The sequence below is a fragment of the Heptranchias perlo genome, chromosome 5 (assembly GCF_035084215.1).
Source record: "Heptranchias perlo isolate sHepPer1 chromosome 5, sHepPer1.hap1, whole genome shotgun sequence".
Lineage (NCBI taxonomy): Eukaryota > Metazoa > Chordata > Chondrichthyes > Hexanchiformes > Hexanchidae > Heptranchias > Heptranchias perlo.
The window spans coordinates 55,260,897-55,279,965 of record NC_090329.1 but is presented as its reverse complement, the minus strand read 5'-3'; the positions used below and the strand labels follow the sequence as shown (position 1 = coordinate 55,279,965).

The window sequence follows — 19,069 nt, the reverse complement described above, 5'->3', positions numbered from 1 at the left end:
CATGGTCAGATAACAAATGCAGGCAGCATATAAAGTAGGGAGAATATGTGCCAGGTCAGTGTGCCACGCTGATTTAAAGGGGCCGATTTTTGGATGGCCGAGCGGGTGCATTAAGGGCGGGGTGGGGGGGTTCATAAAATGGCGGAATCCCGGAGCGGGTTCAGAGCCCGGCTCCAACCCGCTGACATCCGGGTTCCCCAGTGATGCGTTCGGGTGTGCACGCATCTCCCAAATGTGGGACTCCCACCGGCAATTAAAGCCAGCGGGATGCTGCTTTAGATAGTTAGGTAGATAGTTGAGGTACTTGACAGACCTCATTGAGTGGAGATTTTGGCAGGGGTGCAATTTTGAAGGATCCTCAGCGTGTTACCCATGCTGTGGGAAACACTCCCTATTGCAACAGACATGTTTCAGTCAGCAGCCAGTGGGAGATGCAAAGGATTTTTTGACAGGTGGGGGGAAAACCTCATTTACTGCAGCAGGGCATTCTGTCACTTCGGACAAAGTTTTTGCTGCAACACCTTTGTCTTTCCACTCAAAATTCTTAATTTATACCCTAAACTCTGCTGTGCAAACTCATTTACCTACTTTGCGGACCCCTCAAACTCACACCATCACGATGGGGGGGCGCCATAGCTGCATTCATCACTTCATCCGAGGATGAGCAACATCAGCAGCCTCGCCAGGCACGCCGTCCACCTCTGCCACGTGGAGCTCCACAACACAGTGCTGTGCCACAGGCACCTGCGCAACAGCACGGAGGGCAACAACAGAGAGAGCAACATCGCAGGAGGCACTACCCTCACCACAGGGTCTACAGACCGAGGCTCAGCTTCCTGGACCTCTCTGAGGAGCAGTGCATACGGAGGCTCAGAGTCATTCGCCAGGTAATCGCGGACATCTGCAGCCTCCTTCATGCCGAGCTGCTCCCGGCTGGCCCGAGCAGCATCTTCTTACTTGCCACTGTTAAAGTCACCATTGCCCTCAACTTCTTCACCTCCGGATCATGCATAAGGCAGGTCATCGACGGCTTATTTTGAAGGGCCTCGCACTACGTCAACTTCCCCATGGACGACCTCAGCCAGACTGTATCCATGTGCAGGAGACATTGCTGCTGCTGGTGACCTCCTCTGCTACCTTGAGCCAGGCCTTCTTGGTGGCAGAGGCAGGCCACTTCCTCCCGTCCGCCAGATAGAAAATATCCCTCCTCTTCCTCACCCCATCCAGTAGGACCTTTTTTTATTCGTTCATGGGATGTGGGCGTTGCTGGCAAGGCCACCATTTATTGCCCATCCTCAGCTCATCGCAGGAATGAAAACCACCACCAAATGCAAATTCAAATTCACAGTTATAAATGAACACATGAAATGCTGCAAACAAAAGGAGACTATTCACCCTTGTGCATTCCCTTAGTGCCTTTTGTTTGTGTGCCTTTACCTGTCCTAGTGCTCCTACGAGGTGCATCCCCAGTGGCTGGAGCATGGGTGGTGGAAGGCTGCTGGCCTTCAATGGAGGAACGGGAGGGCCCACCTTCAGACTGCACCATCTTGGCTGGGCTGCAGCAGTCTGGTCTCGCTGGCTGATAGGCAACTGCCAGGGCACTGGTGGAGTGGCAGAGGTGGGAGCAGGAATGCTGCCATGGTGCCACAGCCACTCTCCCAGGGCGGTGCCATAGCACTCCTGGTGATCAGCTGGAGAACTGATTGCTGGAGTGCTGTGACATCCTGGAAGCCCCGTTCCACAGTGGTAGCCAGAACCACAATTGCAGCAGTCTGCGCTTCCATAGCAACAGTCTGAGCTGTAACCGAAGCTTGCAGACCTTTGATCACATTGGTTTTTGCTGCAATGGAAGCTGCGACATCGGCCATCAGACGCTGCATCATGGTGGGTTCCTCATGTGCGCTGATGGAGGTGACCACCCGTTCCATGTGGATAAGGATGGGTTCCGAGCTCTGCGCAAAGCCCCGTGCCAAGTTCGAGGTGGACTCCTCCCTGCCCCTTCTCATTGAGCGCAGGCTTTCCAGTGCTCCAAGCATTTAGCGGAGTACATCCATCAGCCATCTTCTGTAGCCTGGCCCACCAAAGTCATCTGACTCCTCTGCAGCAGAACTAGTGTGCGACCTCGCCCTCCGGCGAGCTGGCACCTGTGCTATCTGTTCTTCCCGCCCTGGCTCTTGCGCACTTGTGCTCGGTTTCTCACCACGTGCAGATCCCTCCTCTAACCTAGCCTCTAAAGCATGCTCAGTGTTAGTATCTGAGCTGGTGGATGCGAGTGTCAGATCAAGTGACGGTGTGGCTTCAGTGTACCCCCTCTCTTCCTCTTCAGACGGTGCCGGCTCCAGTTCTTGGGTATCTGCAGTGACAAAGGGGAACAGGTTGAGTTGTGGAGCGAAGAGAGGAGCAAGTAAGATGTGCGTGCTCACAGCATCTGCAGCACATGAGTCAGAAGAGATTGTGGGATAAGGGAGATGTGGGAAATGAGAAGGAGCATTAGGTATGCAGAGACCCCCTTCGTCGGGACCTCCAGTGCCGTCAGTACCCACGGCTGCAGCAAAGGCCTGCCCAATAATCTGCAGCATGGTCTCCTCCAGGAGATGAGGACGCGTAAGCGTGCCCGTCCACCCTCAGGTCTCTGCTGCTGCCGGCTGTTATGCGCCACCTTCTCCTGCAAGACTGAAGGAAGTGTGTCAGTGAGTATCTTGCAAGGTGTCTGGGTGATGTGCCTGTCATGGTTGAATAGCTGCCAGTGTGTGACTTGTGAGTGGTGGCTGTGTGGTACTATGTGAGGGTGAGATACAGCATGCCAAGTGCAGTTTTGCATACTGATAGGCAGTGTTTGTTGGGTGGATGATGGGGGGTGGAGCAGTGGTGCAGTTGGTAGGATGTGCACTTGATACTTGCATTTACTCACCTTGACCACTCGTGTCAAATCATTGAACTTTTTTCAACACCGCACCCACATGCACGATGCAGTGCTCCTGGCATTCACCCTCTTCAGCCACTGCCTCTGCACTTGGTGCCTGGAGGGTCTCCGACCACCCTGAGGATACAGGATGGCCCTCCTTTTTTCCACTCCCTCCACCAGGGCCTCCAGTGTGTCCTCAGAGAACCTTGGGGCAATGCTTCCTGCCGTCCTGCCAATGAATGTGCACCTCCCCTTAAGAGGTGCAAGCTGCCTTGGACAAGTGCTGGCCACGCCCATTTCGGCCCACCTGCTCGTGCGTGCAGCCTCTCAACAGCGCGGGTAGCGCTGGCTGCACGTAGAAATCATGTTAATGACCAGGCAGCATGAATCTCATATGCTGCCTGCATCGGAAGCACTGGGGGTTAATCGTGGACTGCGATTCCTGGGCCCGGTTTTGGGGTTTATCGAATTAAACCCCCACTCTAACTAATTTAAAACGTTACTGCTGTGGTCCATTGTATCGGCTTCAAGTTTTTACTGTTCAAAAAGTGCTCCTGGGTCTCGCTAAGAGTAAATGAAAGGTGTGAAATTAAGCCTTTCAGTAATATTGAAGTATTTCAGAGCCATCCTGAAGTCTTTGTTCAAAAAAAAATCCTAAAGGCTTGCTATTTGTGTAGCTCTAACTTAGATAATTTTGCTGACAATAAACTCAACAGACATATTCTTATGTTTTGCAGAAAATGGTTATTGCTGCATATTTTTGTGAACTTGTAAAACAATTTAAATTGTTGCTTAATGCCTAAGGAACACCAGAAATGGTCTTTTGACACATCCAGATCCAGTGGGGTTACTCCAGCTTTGACTTAAATTTCAGGTGGAGTGAAAAAGCAACAACTTTATGAACACTGAGGAACTTGATGATTATGTGTTAATTACCAAAGTCAAAACCCACCAGCACAGGAGATTTTACCCTTGCATAACTTGCATTTTCAGGCAGTGCAGATACCGGAGAAGTTTGTACATTTGTGGCATCTGATACTACAGATGAAATGTATTCTCTTCAGTATTGTGTGAAACCACAGGCAAACTCCATTTTGATTCCAACAGATGGACAATTAATCAATTGATAAAATCATATTGGTCAAATTTCAAGTACTGTCTTATTTAACGATATAAAATGTCATAATTAAAAGTTAGTTTGTATAAAGTCCCATGGTTTGCTTTGGTAGAGTGTGTCGTGGTTAAATGTATGGAATAACTCCCATTGACTTCCTGTCTATATTTTCGGGGCAATTTTCAGATTTCTCAATTCTGGTAAGGAGCTTTGCCCACCAACATCGTGTATTAAAAATTCTGGTGCACACTGCACATGATTTTCCAACCGTTATTTTAAATGATTGGAAAGTTGTGTGCAATGAGCCACAATTTCCGACAGCTGGCAAGGCTTCCCACTGAGAGCATGAAGTCAGAAAATGAATACTTTCAGGTAACTAGCTGGGTGTTTACATTCCACTCTGAGGAGGGTCTGAACTTAATTGCACAACTTTTGTGCAGTTGCCCAATGAGTGTCATTCAACACCCTGAAACTCAGAGTAAAGATGATCCTTCATCTGCTCAAGCTTTTTGTACATAAATGAATAATGCATGTAGGAACTGGGTCCAAATATTACTGAACTCTATGAAATCAGTTAAATATGGTGCCATGTAAATATAAATAATTAAAGTGTTGGGTTTAAGGCATGCTGCTATTTAGCACTGCAGTATCAGTGTGATGGGGGGGGGATGGGGTTTCAGGTTGGACGTGGATATCAGTTTTATGTGGGGACAGTGTCTGGGAGCTGGTACAACATGTGCAGGTGACAGAAATTTTCCCATTCCCTATGGATCTATGACAGACTCAAAACTTAAACATAGAATAATTTCATTGCTTATCTAGCTGACTGTGAGAGCTAATACACATGCAAAATGTGTGTTGATGTGTAGACATTTAATGCTTTAGCTTGAACGGAGAACTAGTGCATTTTTGCACACACTCCCAAAATGCCTCCCTGTTTAATGCAGACTTTGTTTTCATTGAAATTGTGGGAAGATATGCATAACAGGAAAGATATTGCCAAAAGATTTATTTGACATATTGAAGTAATAACTATGATGAATGCATAGTAGTTAATTGGGATTCATTGTATTATTAAGCATGTGATCATTGTTACGGAAGTTTTACAGAAGTACATTAATTTTAATTTCTCTAATATAATATCTTATGTTCATGTTTTCCTTGCATATAACATTTGGTGCATATTAGTTTCCATGCATTATTACATTTTGCCTTTAATGGTTGTGTGCAGTAAAGAACATTTGGTAAAGATGTGCGAAATGTATCCAGAATGTACCTTTGTCGAGCTGTCTAAAAGTGATGGCAATGTCTGTTGGTGTCACAACTTTATATTGTTTTTTAACTGATGGAAAGTCCATTATCCTTGCAGTTACAGCTGGATTATGCCCGATGGTGCCCTCCAGCATAGGTCCCACCAGAGTTTGCAGGATTAATAGGAGAGCATCTCATTTGCACGGGTCAGTCAGGCGCAAGCTGACTTCTGTGGTGCCCACCTGCCCATGCCTGCTTGAAACTCTGGTGCCCTCTCACCCACGAGGGGGAGGGCTCCCCAGGTACCCTCCCCCAATCCCAGTCATGGTCCTATTGACCTTCTGAGCAAGAGGACCTATCGGTGAATTAAAAAAAAAATATATATTTCTTTGGTGACTTGTGTGTTCTGGATCCCACATGTCGGCCCACATTATGGGCTTGTGAAGGTTTATACAGCTCCACTCACTCAACCTATTGGCCAACATTATAATGCCAGGTCCTGTCTGAGGCCCAGAGATTCCATCCCTTACAAGACAGCCAGGAAACTCCGAGAAATGGCAGAGATCTAGTACAACCGGGTCTCCACCATTGTCCTGAGGAATCTCTAGGCCAGTGTATCTAATTGCAGTTGTGGCTGCCTTTCAGAATGTAGTCAGAAATTTGTCCCTACCATATGCATTTATTTATTATAGCTACATTCACGAACTTTCAGGTTCTAATGCAATAAAATATTGCATAAGTGATTGTATATAGCTGTCTTATTGCTGTTACTTACTGGAACTTGCATTAAACATTATCAAGATTCAAAGAAACCCCAAAGCAAACAAATGTAAAAGAAAATCACCTAACAGCATGTTTTAAAAAAATTAACCATTAATTAATGAGAGAAAAGCTGTCAAGTTTCAGAAACCAGAAATGTATGCGATGTGTAATAAATTGATGCAGTTTTAACAATTTCTTTCTACAGTATTGTGGTATAGGAGGTGATAGATATCAGTTCGTACTTTTAAGGACTATGTTAGCATAATTTCACAAAATCTAGAACCAGTTTGCCCACATAGCAACTGTAACAGTACTTCAAAGTAATTCATTGTGAAATATTTCTGTGAGATATGATAAGGTGCCATATAAATGCAAGTCTTTTCTTTCAGGTCATAATTCATTAGTTTGCACAAAGGACAATAGACTAGAAATGTTATGTCTGCATTTTTTTAGTTCTACTTTCAATTAATCATTTTTGAAAAGTTACACTTTTGAAGACATTGAAAACTGCTTAATTAACATCTCAGACTAAATTTAATTAAATGTATTGTGGTGATGAGAATAATCTTAAGTTGTTCACTTTGATAAATCTGCTGCAACAGTTGTTCACAAACCATCAAAGCAGCCACAGTTTGGTAATCCTGCTGGAAACAAACATTCTCCTATCAGCAACCCAAAGTGTTACAGAAAGCATGGATTTATATTCTGTCTACTTGTGAAAGATAATGGGGTCGCTTTTAACTCCCAGGCGGGAATGTGGACCAGCGAGCGCCTGGCATCTCTGGGAGCAACAGCGGGGAGGCTTAGCTGATTTTAACGGCTAGGTCTTATTGACATGCCACTGGCCGACTTCCCGAACCAAAACAGCCAGGAAGTCAGTGGGGAGCAGCTGCTTGGCTGTTAAAGTTGGTCAGCAGGAGGCCGCTGCTGGGAACCAGATGGAACGGTCCCCGGCACTAAGGTAAGTAGTGAGGAGGGGATCATGGTTGGGGAGGGGGAGGGAAGCCCAGGCCAGGGGAGGCCCAAGTTTTTCTTGTGAGGCACAGAGGAGCACTCTTGCTCCTCCTGGCCCGCAAGGAAACTACAAACATTTTTTAAATAACTTAACGTGCTGGGCTTCTTCTGGTCCTGGACCACTACCTGATGAGTTTGACCTGGCGGATAGCTACCTTGGCTTCCTCGCACAGACCTAGGGAAGATTGCAGTCGGGCCCCGATGACATCATCAGAGCACAATCTGGATATTTAAACAAGGACCCCGCTGGCTTTGGGCAGGTGTCCTTGGCACTTGCAATTTAAAATTGCAGAAGGCCAGATCAGTGCGGGAGACCAGTGGGTATGCCTCCTGCTCCATTTTAAGTGCTCCTCCACCCGGTTTCTGTCAGACTGGAGGAGTTAAAATTCTCCCCGTTGTGCTTACCTGAACTGTATTTATTTAAGCCAGAAGGCAATGTTATAAATTGTTCCTGCTGTTCAAAAGCTTAGACCATTTAGTATACATAAATGTACTGCTAATTTAAAGTGGAATAAAGTAAAAGTCTATAAAGAGCAACAAGAAAGCACAATATACTCTATAAACCAGGAAAATTGTGCTCTTGTGATAAGCTGTGATATATGTTTCACCCTAATGAAATCAACTTACTTTTTCCAGACATTGAAAGTCGAAATCTTCACACAGTTTATAATATTTATTTCTGGAATAATATTTAAAATCACAGGTTCTTAAAAAGAACGACAAAAAATGCAATATAATTTAAAGGGCGACAATTTATAAATCTATAAAATATGATGCATTCAGGAGCTGATTGATCATGCCTGGTTTGGTTACAGAGTATGTGGATCAGAGAGCTGGTTTGGGGAAATGAAATGTTTATTTTTTTGAAGAATAAAGGATCTGTCAGCACATAAACATTTCGTCTTTTCAATTAGCTCTCTTATCCATATACCCAAGTCCCATAGGACCAGGACACATATGATCAATGGACCTTTGAATTAAACTCAATCCCATTTTATTTTTTAAGGTATATAAGAATATCATAGGATATTAGATCAGCTTCTCTCAGTGGCGATGCTATTGCCTCTGTATCAAAATGCTGTAGGTTCAAACCCCACTTCCGGACTTGAGCAGAAAATCTGGGCTAACACTACATTGCAGTACTGAGAGAGTACTGCGTTGGAGTTCCCGTCTTTTGGATGAATCGTTAAAATGAGGGCTCATCTGCCTGTTCAGGTGGACGTAGAAGATCCCACGGCACTATTCAAAGAAGAACAGGAAAGTACCAGAGTTCTGGCCAATGTTATTCCTTAAACATACACCACCAAAAACAGAGTTACTGGTCTTTGTGAGATCTTGTTGTGCACATCTTCTCCGCAATGTTTGCCCACATAATAACAGTGACTATGTTTCATAAAAATAATTAATTGTCTGCGAAGTATTTTGGGATTTCCTGAGCAAGTTACTTATTTCTGTTTTTGTTTATCCTGTATAGCTTTAAGGTACTGTATTGTTACTTATAAGTATTCATGTCTTAAGCAGATGGCCTCAAAACACTACACCTCTCCCGCCAACCCCTGTTCGAGCCTCTCCAATCTGGTTTCTGACCAACCCACAGCATCAAAACAGTCCTGCTCAAAGTCACCAGTGACTATTTGTGGTTCACTGTACTTCCTCGACTTCTCTGCCACCATGAACATGTTGACAGTTTCATTTTCGGCCACTGCCTCTCAGCCATGGTCCACCTCCTTGTCACCGTGCTCGCCTGATTCCACTCATACCAATCCCAACACAATCACTATATCTTTTCAAAGTGTTTCTGCTGCCTTATGTGCACAATCACTTCTTGTGTGCCTCAAGCCTCCATCCTTGGCCCCCTCCTTTTTGTGTTTTATTTGCCACTCCTTTAGACATCAGGCACAAATATGGGGATAGCTACTGCTAATGACACCCAAATATGCAGCAGCACCATTGATTCCATGCTGCTGCTGCACCATTAGACTGCCTGTCTGATACCAAGCCCTGGATCAATCGTATCTTCCAGCAGCTTGACATTGGCAAAACTGTAATCATCCTGCTTAAATTTTGCTGGTACCTATGTGCTTCTGGCGTTAACTCCATCAACTTCCCATGTTGCTTGTAAACTGAGCCCGGTGGTGTGCAACCATGGCTTTCTCTTCGATCCTGAACTGAGCTTTTTATCCTACGTTTCACCCATCACCAAGACCTCTTTCTTTCACGTACAGTATAATGTCACTTATGTCCCTAACTCACTACCTCCACTGCTGAAAACTTAATCCACACTTTCATCATCTTGAGGACCACGTTCTTAAGTGCTCCACCCACTGGACTCTCTGCTCCATCCTTTACATGCTTCAGCTAATCCAGAATTCTTGGGCAGAACCCTCTCCTGTATAAATGGCACACAACCTTAAACCAGCTCTACTGAGCCTGTGTTCCTCAACAAATTAACTTAAATTATCCTCCTTTTCAAATCCTTCCATGGCTTCACTTCACCCTAGGTGGGTAATCTTCTGCAGCCATATATGTCAGCCCACATCCTCTATCCCTCAAACTCTGGACTGCTGCTTGTTCCCCAGCCCTCCATTCCACCATCATAGTCTGATCTTTCAGCCACTACCCTTTGGAACTCTCTTTCAAAACAACATTGCATTGCTACCTCTCTCCCTGCCTTCACAGAATCCTAAAACAACAGATGTCTTTTACTATGGATTTAGTATCCACTTCCCCCACCTCCCCTCCCCCCGCCAATTCTTTATTCCCGCTTGGTGTCCTTCCCTTGCCGCTTAAAATTCACTCTGAGATGTTCTTTTATCTGCGGAGCGCACAATAAACTTGGTGCACGAGAGATCTCCTATCAGTCCTTTTATTGTATCTCTTTAGAGATGATTGCTCAGAAGTCCATCACCTTAAGAGAAAAATGTTCATACCATGGAAGAAATTCCATCAGAATCAACAGGTTGCCAAAAAATGTAATAAATTATAGAAAAGAAAATGTTAATCAAAGATAAATTAAAGCTATGATTACAGTACTTAATGAAAATGGCAAATGAAAGAATTTTGCCCTGCTGATCATTCTAATAACTTGCCACATTATCGTTTATTTTAAAAAATCATATGGTTGTCTGTACCTTGTTTTTATGATGCAGAATGATGAGCAGCCAGAGAAAAATAGAAACAAGGAGAAAAGACGAGGCAGGCCAGGGAGAAAACGCAAGCAAACAATGGTAAGCACAGATCCTATTGTTGAATGTCCCATGATTTTCATATATAGTGATTTCTCTGGTTGCTGGTAGGGATGCACTAATGGAATGTCAACATTCTTATAAGAACAGGAATTAATTGGCTGCCTTTGTTCCCCTCAACTGATCCTAATTTTTTTTTTACACTCTTTTTCCAGTGACTGCTTTATGTTTAGCTCCTTCTTCGTAATGCAATCCAATTGTTGGTTGATTGACTGCCTCAAATAGCCAGACACCAGGATACATAATTTGAAAGAGATAGTTCCATATGGCCCGTGGGAGTTTTTCTTTCCCAGATCTATATTTAATTTTTAAAACGTTTGCTTTGTTTCTCCCATAAATTCCTTCCAGTTTTTACCCTTAGCCCCATTCTACTTTTTGAATCCAGTGTGAGCATCAAGCACTTTCCAGTCTGGTGCTGAAAGGTCAGTGCAATGTCCCAATAATATGTCTTAATCTAAACGCTAAAGAAGTACCTCTACTTCACCAACTTGGGGGAGATTTCCTCAGTGCACTTCTTGTAACAAAATCATAACCCTATTCTTTTAAAATAAATTTACGACTTTGTTACACATAGCGCACAGAGGAAACCTACCCATTCCGTGCAAATTTTCCATTCCCCACACCAGCAAATCATTTTGGCATATGAATATGGCTGCTAGTTTAATACTAATTAGTGTTGAATTATGGGTTGTGGAACTATTCCCTTTATGAACCAGGTTGTTACTATCCAAATGCTTTTCATTTGAGGCTACTGCACAGAGAAGGCAGGGATTTAGGCTGAGTAAACACAAGTCCCGGAGATTTTCAAACTCATTGAACCATCTATATGCATAATTTTGCATTATAATTGTATTTTACATACACTCAGGAAATATATCATCACTATTTCTTGTATCAGGAGAGACATTGAATGATGTACATCAATTATTTGTATTTAGGATTGGGAATGCTATCTATGGAAGTCATCAAAGCTTAAAACAGGCATGTGACTAGACTGCAATGCCAAATAAATTTATGTATATAGTTACAGCTACAATAGCAGCTGGCACGATCCAGCGCATGTTATTGTTGCCCATCTGTGTGTTGAGCCAACCTTCTTCCAGACTGTCCTGCACATTTATGAAAATGTTGAATGATCCTGAAAGTTAACTAAATGCATTTATTCTTGCCAAGTTCTATTTATTAATTTGTCCAGAGGCAGCCTTATTCTGTGTTTCTTCTGACACTTCTTCTGTGTTTGTGTCCAAATACATGATTTGGCTGCCAACTCAACATTAATACCTGAAAATTATAGTTTAAAACAAAATGCTGCTTGTCTGGAATGTGCTCTTTGTTAGAGTCTGACCATCACACTTAATAGTTCCTTGAGCACTGCAGCAGACTTTCTAGTGTGTATGTACATAAATACTTCTTTTATGGAATATAAAATTTATCTGCTTTCTACATAGCTTCCCAGGGTTATGTCAGTATTTTAATCATTGCTTTGAGAATGACCTAAAGAGGTAGCTTGCTTTACATTGGGCTCACAAGTTTGAGCTCAACCATTCCAGCAGTCACGTATGTGATGAGTTTCAGAAGTTTTTGAGTCACCTGCTATATGAGATATCTTGAGAAGGCAAAATAATGTGATTGAGCAAAAGGTTAAAAAAACGGTTGGCTGAAACTTCATGCTCATTTCAAACTCAAAGCAGCTTTCCTTTTTACACAGATGCTGCCTGACCTGCTGAGTGTTTTCAGCATTTTCTTTTTTCCTTTTTACTTTATGGGATTTCTGATTCTTGCTCTTCTCATGTTTGCCAGGTTGCAGCCTTGTAGTTAGGAATAGTTTTGTGCATGTTTATTCAGATTATTTATCTGCTGACATAGAGAACATAACCTTTTGTAAAAGCTGACCTGCATCAGTTATCTAGGATTATCTTCCAAACTAAGTCTGAAAGAATGCATTCAGATACAGATTGATAGTCATAATATATTGGGCTTTGAGTTGGTTCAACTCTTCGCTCAGGATTATTAAATCATGCTGTAAAACAGTTTTGATGTTTGCAGAGTTGTATCTTTTCGAGTTAGGAACCAATTATACAGCTGGTCAGCACTGCCAAGAAGACATACAGCTGCCTTATATCTAGTCAATCAATAGCATTTGGGCAAGTAGGCAATGACCCACCAAAGTTGTTCAGCTATGAATTGCCTCTAGTTTCAGTAACTTGCCATATCAGTTTTAGTAGGATGTAATTGCAAAAAAACTAATGGACCTAATGCACCAAATCACTTGAGTCCTACGAATACCTCGTAACTATGAAAATGTATTTGTTATTGCAGAAAAAAAGATAAGGAGCTTATATTTAACTTTCATGTTTCATGAGAGCCTGATACAGATGAGATGGTTTACTGCATCTCATAAAATATTGAGCAAGGGAGAAAATGGAAGGGAGGCAGAAGGCATGGCCGAGGTACTAAATGAGTACTTTGCATCTGTCTTTGCCAAGGAAGAAGATGCTGCCAGAGTCTCAGTAAAGGAAGATATAGTTGAGATACTGGATGGGCTAAAAATTGATTTAAAAAAGAGGTACAGAGAAAATAGCTGCACTTAAAGTAGTTAAGTCACCTGGTCCAGATGGGATGCATCCGAGGTTGCTGAAGGAAGTTGGGGTGGAAATTGCAGAGGTACTGGCCATAATCTTCCAAACATCTGTAGATATGGGGGTGGTGCCAGTGGACTGGAGAATTGCAGATGTTACACCCTTGTTCAAAAAAGGGTGTAAGGATAAACCCAGCAACTATAGGCCAGTCAGTTTAACCTCGGTGGTGGGGAAACGTTTAGAAACGATAATCCTGGACGGAATGAACAGTCACTTGGATGAGTTTTGATTGATTAGGGAAAGCCAGCACGGATTTGTGAAAGGCAAATTGTGTTTAATTAACCTGATAGAGTTTTTTGATGAGCTAACAGAGAGGGTGGATGAGGGCAATGCAGCTGATGTGGTGTATATGGACTTTCAAAAGGCATTTGAAAAAGGGTACCGCATGGTAGGCTTGTCATCAAGATTGCGACCCATGGAATAAAGGGGGCAGTAGCAACATGGATACAGAATTGGTTAAATGACAGGAAACAGTAGTGGTGAACGGTTGTTTTTCAGACTGGCGGGAGATGTACAGTGGTGTTCCCCAGGGGTCGGTGCTAGGACCACTGCTTTTTTTGGTATGTTAATGACTTGGACTTGGGTGCACAGGGCACAAATTTGCAGATGACACAAAACTTGGACGGGTAGTGAACAGTGAAGAGGTTAGTGATAGACTTCAAGAGGATATAGACAGGCTGGTGGCATGGGCGGACATATGGCAGATGAAATTTAAGAGAAGAATGCGAAGTGATACATTTCAGTAGGAAGAACGAGGAGAGGCAATATAAATTAGAGGGCACAATTCTAAAAGGTGTACAGGAACAGCGAGACCTGAGGGTGTATGTGCACAAATCATTGAAGGTGGCAGGCAGGTTGAGAAAGCGGTTAAAAAAAGCATATGGGATCCTGGGCTTTATAAATAAAGGCATAGAGTACAAAAGTATGGAAGTCATGACGAACCTTTATAAAACACTGGTTCGGCCACAACTGGAGTGTTGTGTCCAGTTCTGGGCACCGCATTTCAGCAGAGATGTGAAGACCTTAGAGAGGGTGCAGCAGAGATTTAGTCGAATGATTCCAGGGATGAGGGACTTTAGTTACGTGGATAGATGGAGAAGCTGGGATTGTTCTCCTTGGAACAGAGATGGTTGCGAGCAGATTTGATAGAGGTATTCAAAATGATGAAGGGTCTAGACAGAGTAGATAGAGAGAAACTGTTCCTATTGGCGGAAAGGTCAAGAACCAGAGGGCATAGATTTAAGGCGATTGGCAAAAGAACCAAAGGTGACATGAGGAAAAACCTTTTTACACAGCGAGTGGTTAGGATCCGGAATGCACTCCCCGAGGGGTTGGTGGAGGCAGATTCAATTATGGCCTTCAAAAGGGAACTGGATAAGTATTTGAGACTAAAAAATTTGCAGGGCTACAGGGAAAGGGCAGGGGAGTGGGAGTAGCTGGATTGCACTTGCGTAGAGCCGATGCGGACTTGATGGGCCGAATGGCCTCCTTCCCTGCTGTAACCTTTCTATGATTCTAAAAGACAGGTTGGGAATTCTGAGAATTTTAAGTGGCTCTGATTTATGCTGACAATTCATCAGTTACCTCCTTCAATCCATGTTTTCGCTCAATGCTGTACAAGCACATTCATTCCTTTAGGTAACATGACCTGTAACACTTTTCTGAACAGTGCCAACTATCCATTGTTATCCTGAAAGGTAACATAACTTTGTGCTGTTAATGTAAATCACTTGAGATTCCTGCTTAATCTGCCAATGTCCCATTTGCTTTGGGAGGGTTTATTTCTCGAGGGCAATTAGGGATGGGCAATAAATGCCGGCCTTGCCAGCGACGCCCACATCCCATGAACGAATAAAAAAAAAAAAAAATTTAGGGGAAGGGCGTTGGTGCTAAAGTAGTAAAACCTTGAAATTGTACTGTGAGATTGTTGCACATGAATACTAAACATTGTCATGTGAAATCTCTTCCTCTGCTATTTTGACAGAGGCATTGGCATTTCAAATAAACAGATTAATGCCTCCATTAAAATGGATTTTTAAAAAAAATCGATTTTTTTTTCCGCATCGTTCACCTGAGGAAGGAGGTAGCCTCCGAAAGCTTGTGAATTTAAAATAAAATTGCTGGACTATAACTTGGTGTTGTAAAATTGTTTACAATAATCCATTAAAATGGTGGAAGCAATTTCATACAAGTGCATTTAGCATTTGTGCAGAACTATTTCAAAGCACAATTTCAAGGCCTAATTTAAAAAAAAATCTTTTTACTTTATGTCCATTGACACAGTGAATGATGCATTCTTCACTCTGAATGTACCAGGCATTGGACATTAGAGGGGCAATTTAATGATGTGAAGCTTGCAGTGGAAAACAACGCTCACAGGGAACGTTTCTTGGGAAATTGTGGGATATGCAGCCAGCGATTTTCCATCCATTAATTTTAATAGATGGAATATCATGGCCTGCTTGTCGGTGATTTCCCAAGATGACTTTCCTGTGAGCACTGCTTCCCCTTGGCTCTCGATGTGTTCAGTAGTAGTAACTGCCTAAATTGGCAGAAAATATTGCTGATTAATATTCTTACGCTGCAGCTAGATCTTACCATCTAGGCCATATGGGATGTTCGAGCTTTCCAACACCTCCTAAACTTTGGAGACGTGAAAACTTTGAAAAGAACATTAAGAGTCATTTGAAATTAACAAGTCTAGGCTTTTTTTTCTCTTTCTCACTTTTATTCATTCTAAATTATCTTTAAAATCCTAATTATACATTTTAGCTGTTTTGTGATGCTCTTTCCAGGGCATTTTAAATTGCCGAACCCTGAAAATCTGAATTGTCTCCAAAAACGATATTTTCTGTGACGATGACCATGGTGCATGATCCCTCTTTTTCCTCCTTGACCTCTCTGACCACACCATCTTCCTCCAGTTTCTCACCACAGTTGGTGGGACTGTCCTTGTTTGATTCTGCTCTTATCTATCTGATCTTAGCCAGAGCATCACCCACACCTCTCAACCCTTTACTGTTCTCTGTGCTGTCAGAATGCTTGATTGAAATTCAGTCTTGGTTGAGCCGTACTTTCATTCAGCTTAACATTGGGAAAACCCTACTTCCTCTCTATCACTAAGACTGCCTACTTCCACCTCCCTCGCATCACCCCTAGCTCAGCCCATCTGGTGCTGAAACCCTCATGTCTTTGTCACCTCCAGAACCACCAATCCAATGCTCTCATGGCTGGCTTTCTAACTTCCATCCTTCATCCTCCGTTCTGCACAAAATTTAGCTCATTCAGAACTTTGCAGTCTGTATCCTATCCCGCACCAAGTCCACTTGTCCATCATCTCATCCTTGCTGACCTACATTGGCTCCTGGTTCCCCAACATCTCATTTAAAATTCTCACCCTAATTCTCATGTTTAAATCCTTACATGGCCTTGCCCCTCTCTAAATCTGTAACCTCCTCTAGTGCTATAACACCCCTCACCCTGAACTCTGTTCTTCTGACTTTCGCCTCTTGTACATCCCCCCTCCCTTCACCTCACCATTGGTGGCCGTGCCTTTGGCCGCCCAGGGAGATAGGTCCCATATGCCCCGTTCTTCAACTTCAATTTGTTTCTAATCTCTTTATTTATCGACAGCATTGTACTTATCTTACCTGAAGTAATCACTGTTGTAATGATTTATATTTATTTTGTAAATTCACAATCTCCTTTATAAAAGTATTCCATTGTATTCCGTTTTGTAATTCCTCTCCTAAACCCTCCACCTCTCTCTCTTCCTTTAAGACCCTCCATTGAACCTCTTTGACCGATCCCTCCTAATACCTCCTTTGGCTCAGCAAGTTTTTTTTCTTTACACCTTTGTGAAGTACCTTGGGATGTTTTTCTATATTAATGGCCCTACTTAAATGCAAGTTTTTATTGTTGATTAAATAGGTACAAATGGTGAGAAAGAAGTTGGATACTAGAAATAAGAAAGGGATTCCTCTTCACTTATGAGCCTTTTCTTGTGTCTGGTGCAAAGGCACAAGAGAGGTGTTAGAAGATGCTCTCCAAATATGGAAGCTGTATTCAGTTTTTGGATGGACTTTGAGCTTTATAGAGTTAAGAGTTGTTGAGATGCGTGACAGAAAAGAACAAGTCAAACTTCGAGGAGGTAGCTTTAGCAATGAAGGAGATAGATCCCATATGCCCTGTTCTTCAAATTTAATTTGTTTCTAATCTCTTTATTTATCTACAGCATCGTACTTATCCGACCTGAAGTAATCACTATTATAATTATTTATATTTATTTTGTAAATTCACAATCTCCTTTTTAAAAGTATTCCATTGTTGATGTACAATCCTGTGTGTCAATTTCTCTTTTCACCTCACCTCAGCGAGCTCACTCCTCATCTTTCTAAAATTTGCCCTATTCCATTCAAAAATGAAGGCAGGCTGGAAGGATGTCTCCTGGGAGACCAAAGCTATCCTCTTCAGCCTTGACTAATGACACTTCTGCAGCAAGTGGACAAAACATGAACACTGATCCGCTGAAGGCCTATGTAACCACCAGGATCATAATTGAGCAAACCATTGACATCTTGAAGCAGTGCTTCAGATGTTTCAACTGATCAGAGGTACCTTACAGTACTACTCCCTCAAGACTCCAGGATCACTGTTGTCTCTTCTATGTTTCTATGTTTCTAAGTGCCTCAGTTGCCGTTTTAAGGAACCCTCCCGTCCACATGTACAAAATAAAGAGGTTCAAAACACTTTTCAGTCACACTGTCCTTTGAACTCCTCAACTACATTCAATGCTCATGTCTGTGAAATCTAACTCCTAACCTACTACTTCTTCTTCTAAGTGATTCACCTGTAGAAGGAATGAGTGTGATGGCTGGCTGCAGTTTTAGCCAGTTGGGATTCTGCTGTTCCTGCATTTTTCTTGTGCTGTTTCTAATGATGGTGTGGTGACTGAACGTGCTGCGGCTGATTCATCCCGTCTGCTTTCTGAAACATTTATTTCATTTGTGTAGGGATGCTGGTTAGGCTGGATGCAAAATTGAAGTAATCACTGTTGTAACTATTGAAGTCAATGGGAATCAGGGGGAAAACTCTCCAGTGGCTGGAGTCATACGTAGCACAAAGGAAGATGGTAGTGGTTGTTGGAGGCCAATCATCTCAGCCCCAGGACATTGCTGCAGGAGTTCCTCAAGGCAGTGTCCTAGGCCCAACCATCTTCAGCTGTTTCATCAATGACCTTCCCTCCATCATAAGGTCACAAATGGGGATGTTCGCAGATGATTGCACAGTGTTCAGTTCCATTCACAATCCCTCAAATAATGAAGCAGTCCGAGCCCGCATGCAGCAAGACCTGGACAACATCCAGGCTTGGGCTGATAAGTGGCAAGTAACATTCGCGCCAGATAAGTGCCAGGCAATGACCATCTCCAACAAGAGAGAGTCTAACCACCTCCACTTGACATTCAACAGCATTACCATCACCGAATCCCCCACCATCAACATCCTGGGGGTCACCATTGACCAGAAACTTAACTGCACCAGCCATATAAATAGTGTGGCTACAAGAGCAGGTCAGAGGCTGGGTATTCTGTGGCGAGTGACTCACCTCCTGACTCCCCAAAGCCTTTCCACCATCTACAAGGCACAAGTCAGGAGTGTGATGGAATACTCTCCACTTGCTTGGATGAGTGCAGCTCCAACAACACTCAAGAAGCTCGACACCATCCAGGACAAAGCAGCCTGCTTGATTGGCACCCCATCCACCACCCTAAACATTCACTCCCTTTACCACCGGTGCACAGTGGCTGCAGTGTGTACCATCCACAGGATGCACTGCAGCAACTCGCCAAGGCTTCTTCGACAGCACCTCCCAAACCCGCGACCTCTACCACCTAGAAGGACAAGAACAGCAGGCCCAAGGGAACAACACCATCTGCACGTTCCCCTCCAAGTCACACACCATCCTGACTTGGAAATATATCGCCGTTCCTTCATTGTCGCTGGGTCAAAATCCTGGAACTCCCTTCCTAACAGCACTGTGGGAGAACCTTCACCACACGGACTGCAACGGTTCAAGAAGGCGGCTCACCACCACCTTCTCGAGGGCGATTAGGGATGGGCAATAAATGCCGGTCTCGCC

The 19,069-nt window shown here is 43.4% G+C and overlaps 1 protein-coding gene across 16 annotated transcripts in view; it reads left to right on the top strand.

Moving 5' to 3' along the window:
• dnmt3ab (DNA (cytosine-5-)-methyltransferase 3 alpha b) overlaps positions 1–19,069 on the top strand; it is a 495,665-nt gene that overhangs the window by 48,679 nt on the left and 427,917 nt on the right. For 15 of the 16 annotated variants that reach the window (XM_067984385.1, XM_067984397.1, XM_067984395.1 and 12 more), the window contains one exon: positions 10,196–10,273. The exons of the other annotated variant lie outside the window; for it this stretch is intronic. In XM_067984385.1, the coding sequence (XP_067840486.1) occupies positions 10,196–10,273 (78 nt within the window). The remainder of the gene's footprint in view (positions 1–10,195; positions 10,274–19,069) is intronic. 16 annotated transcript variants of the gene reach the window in all.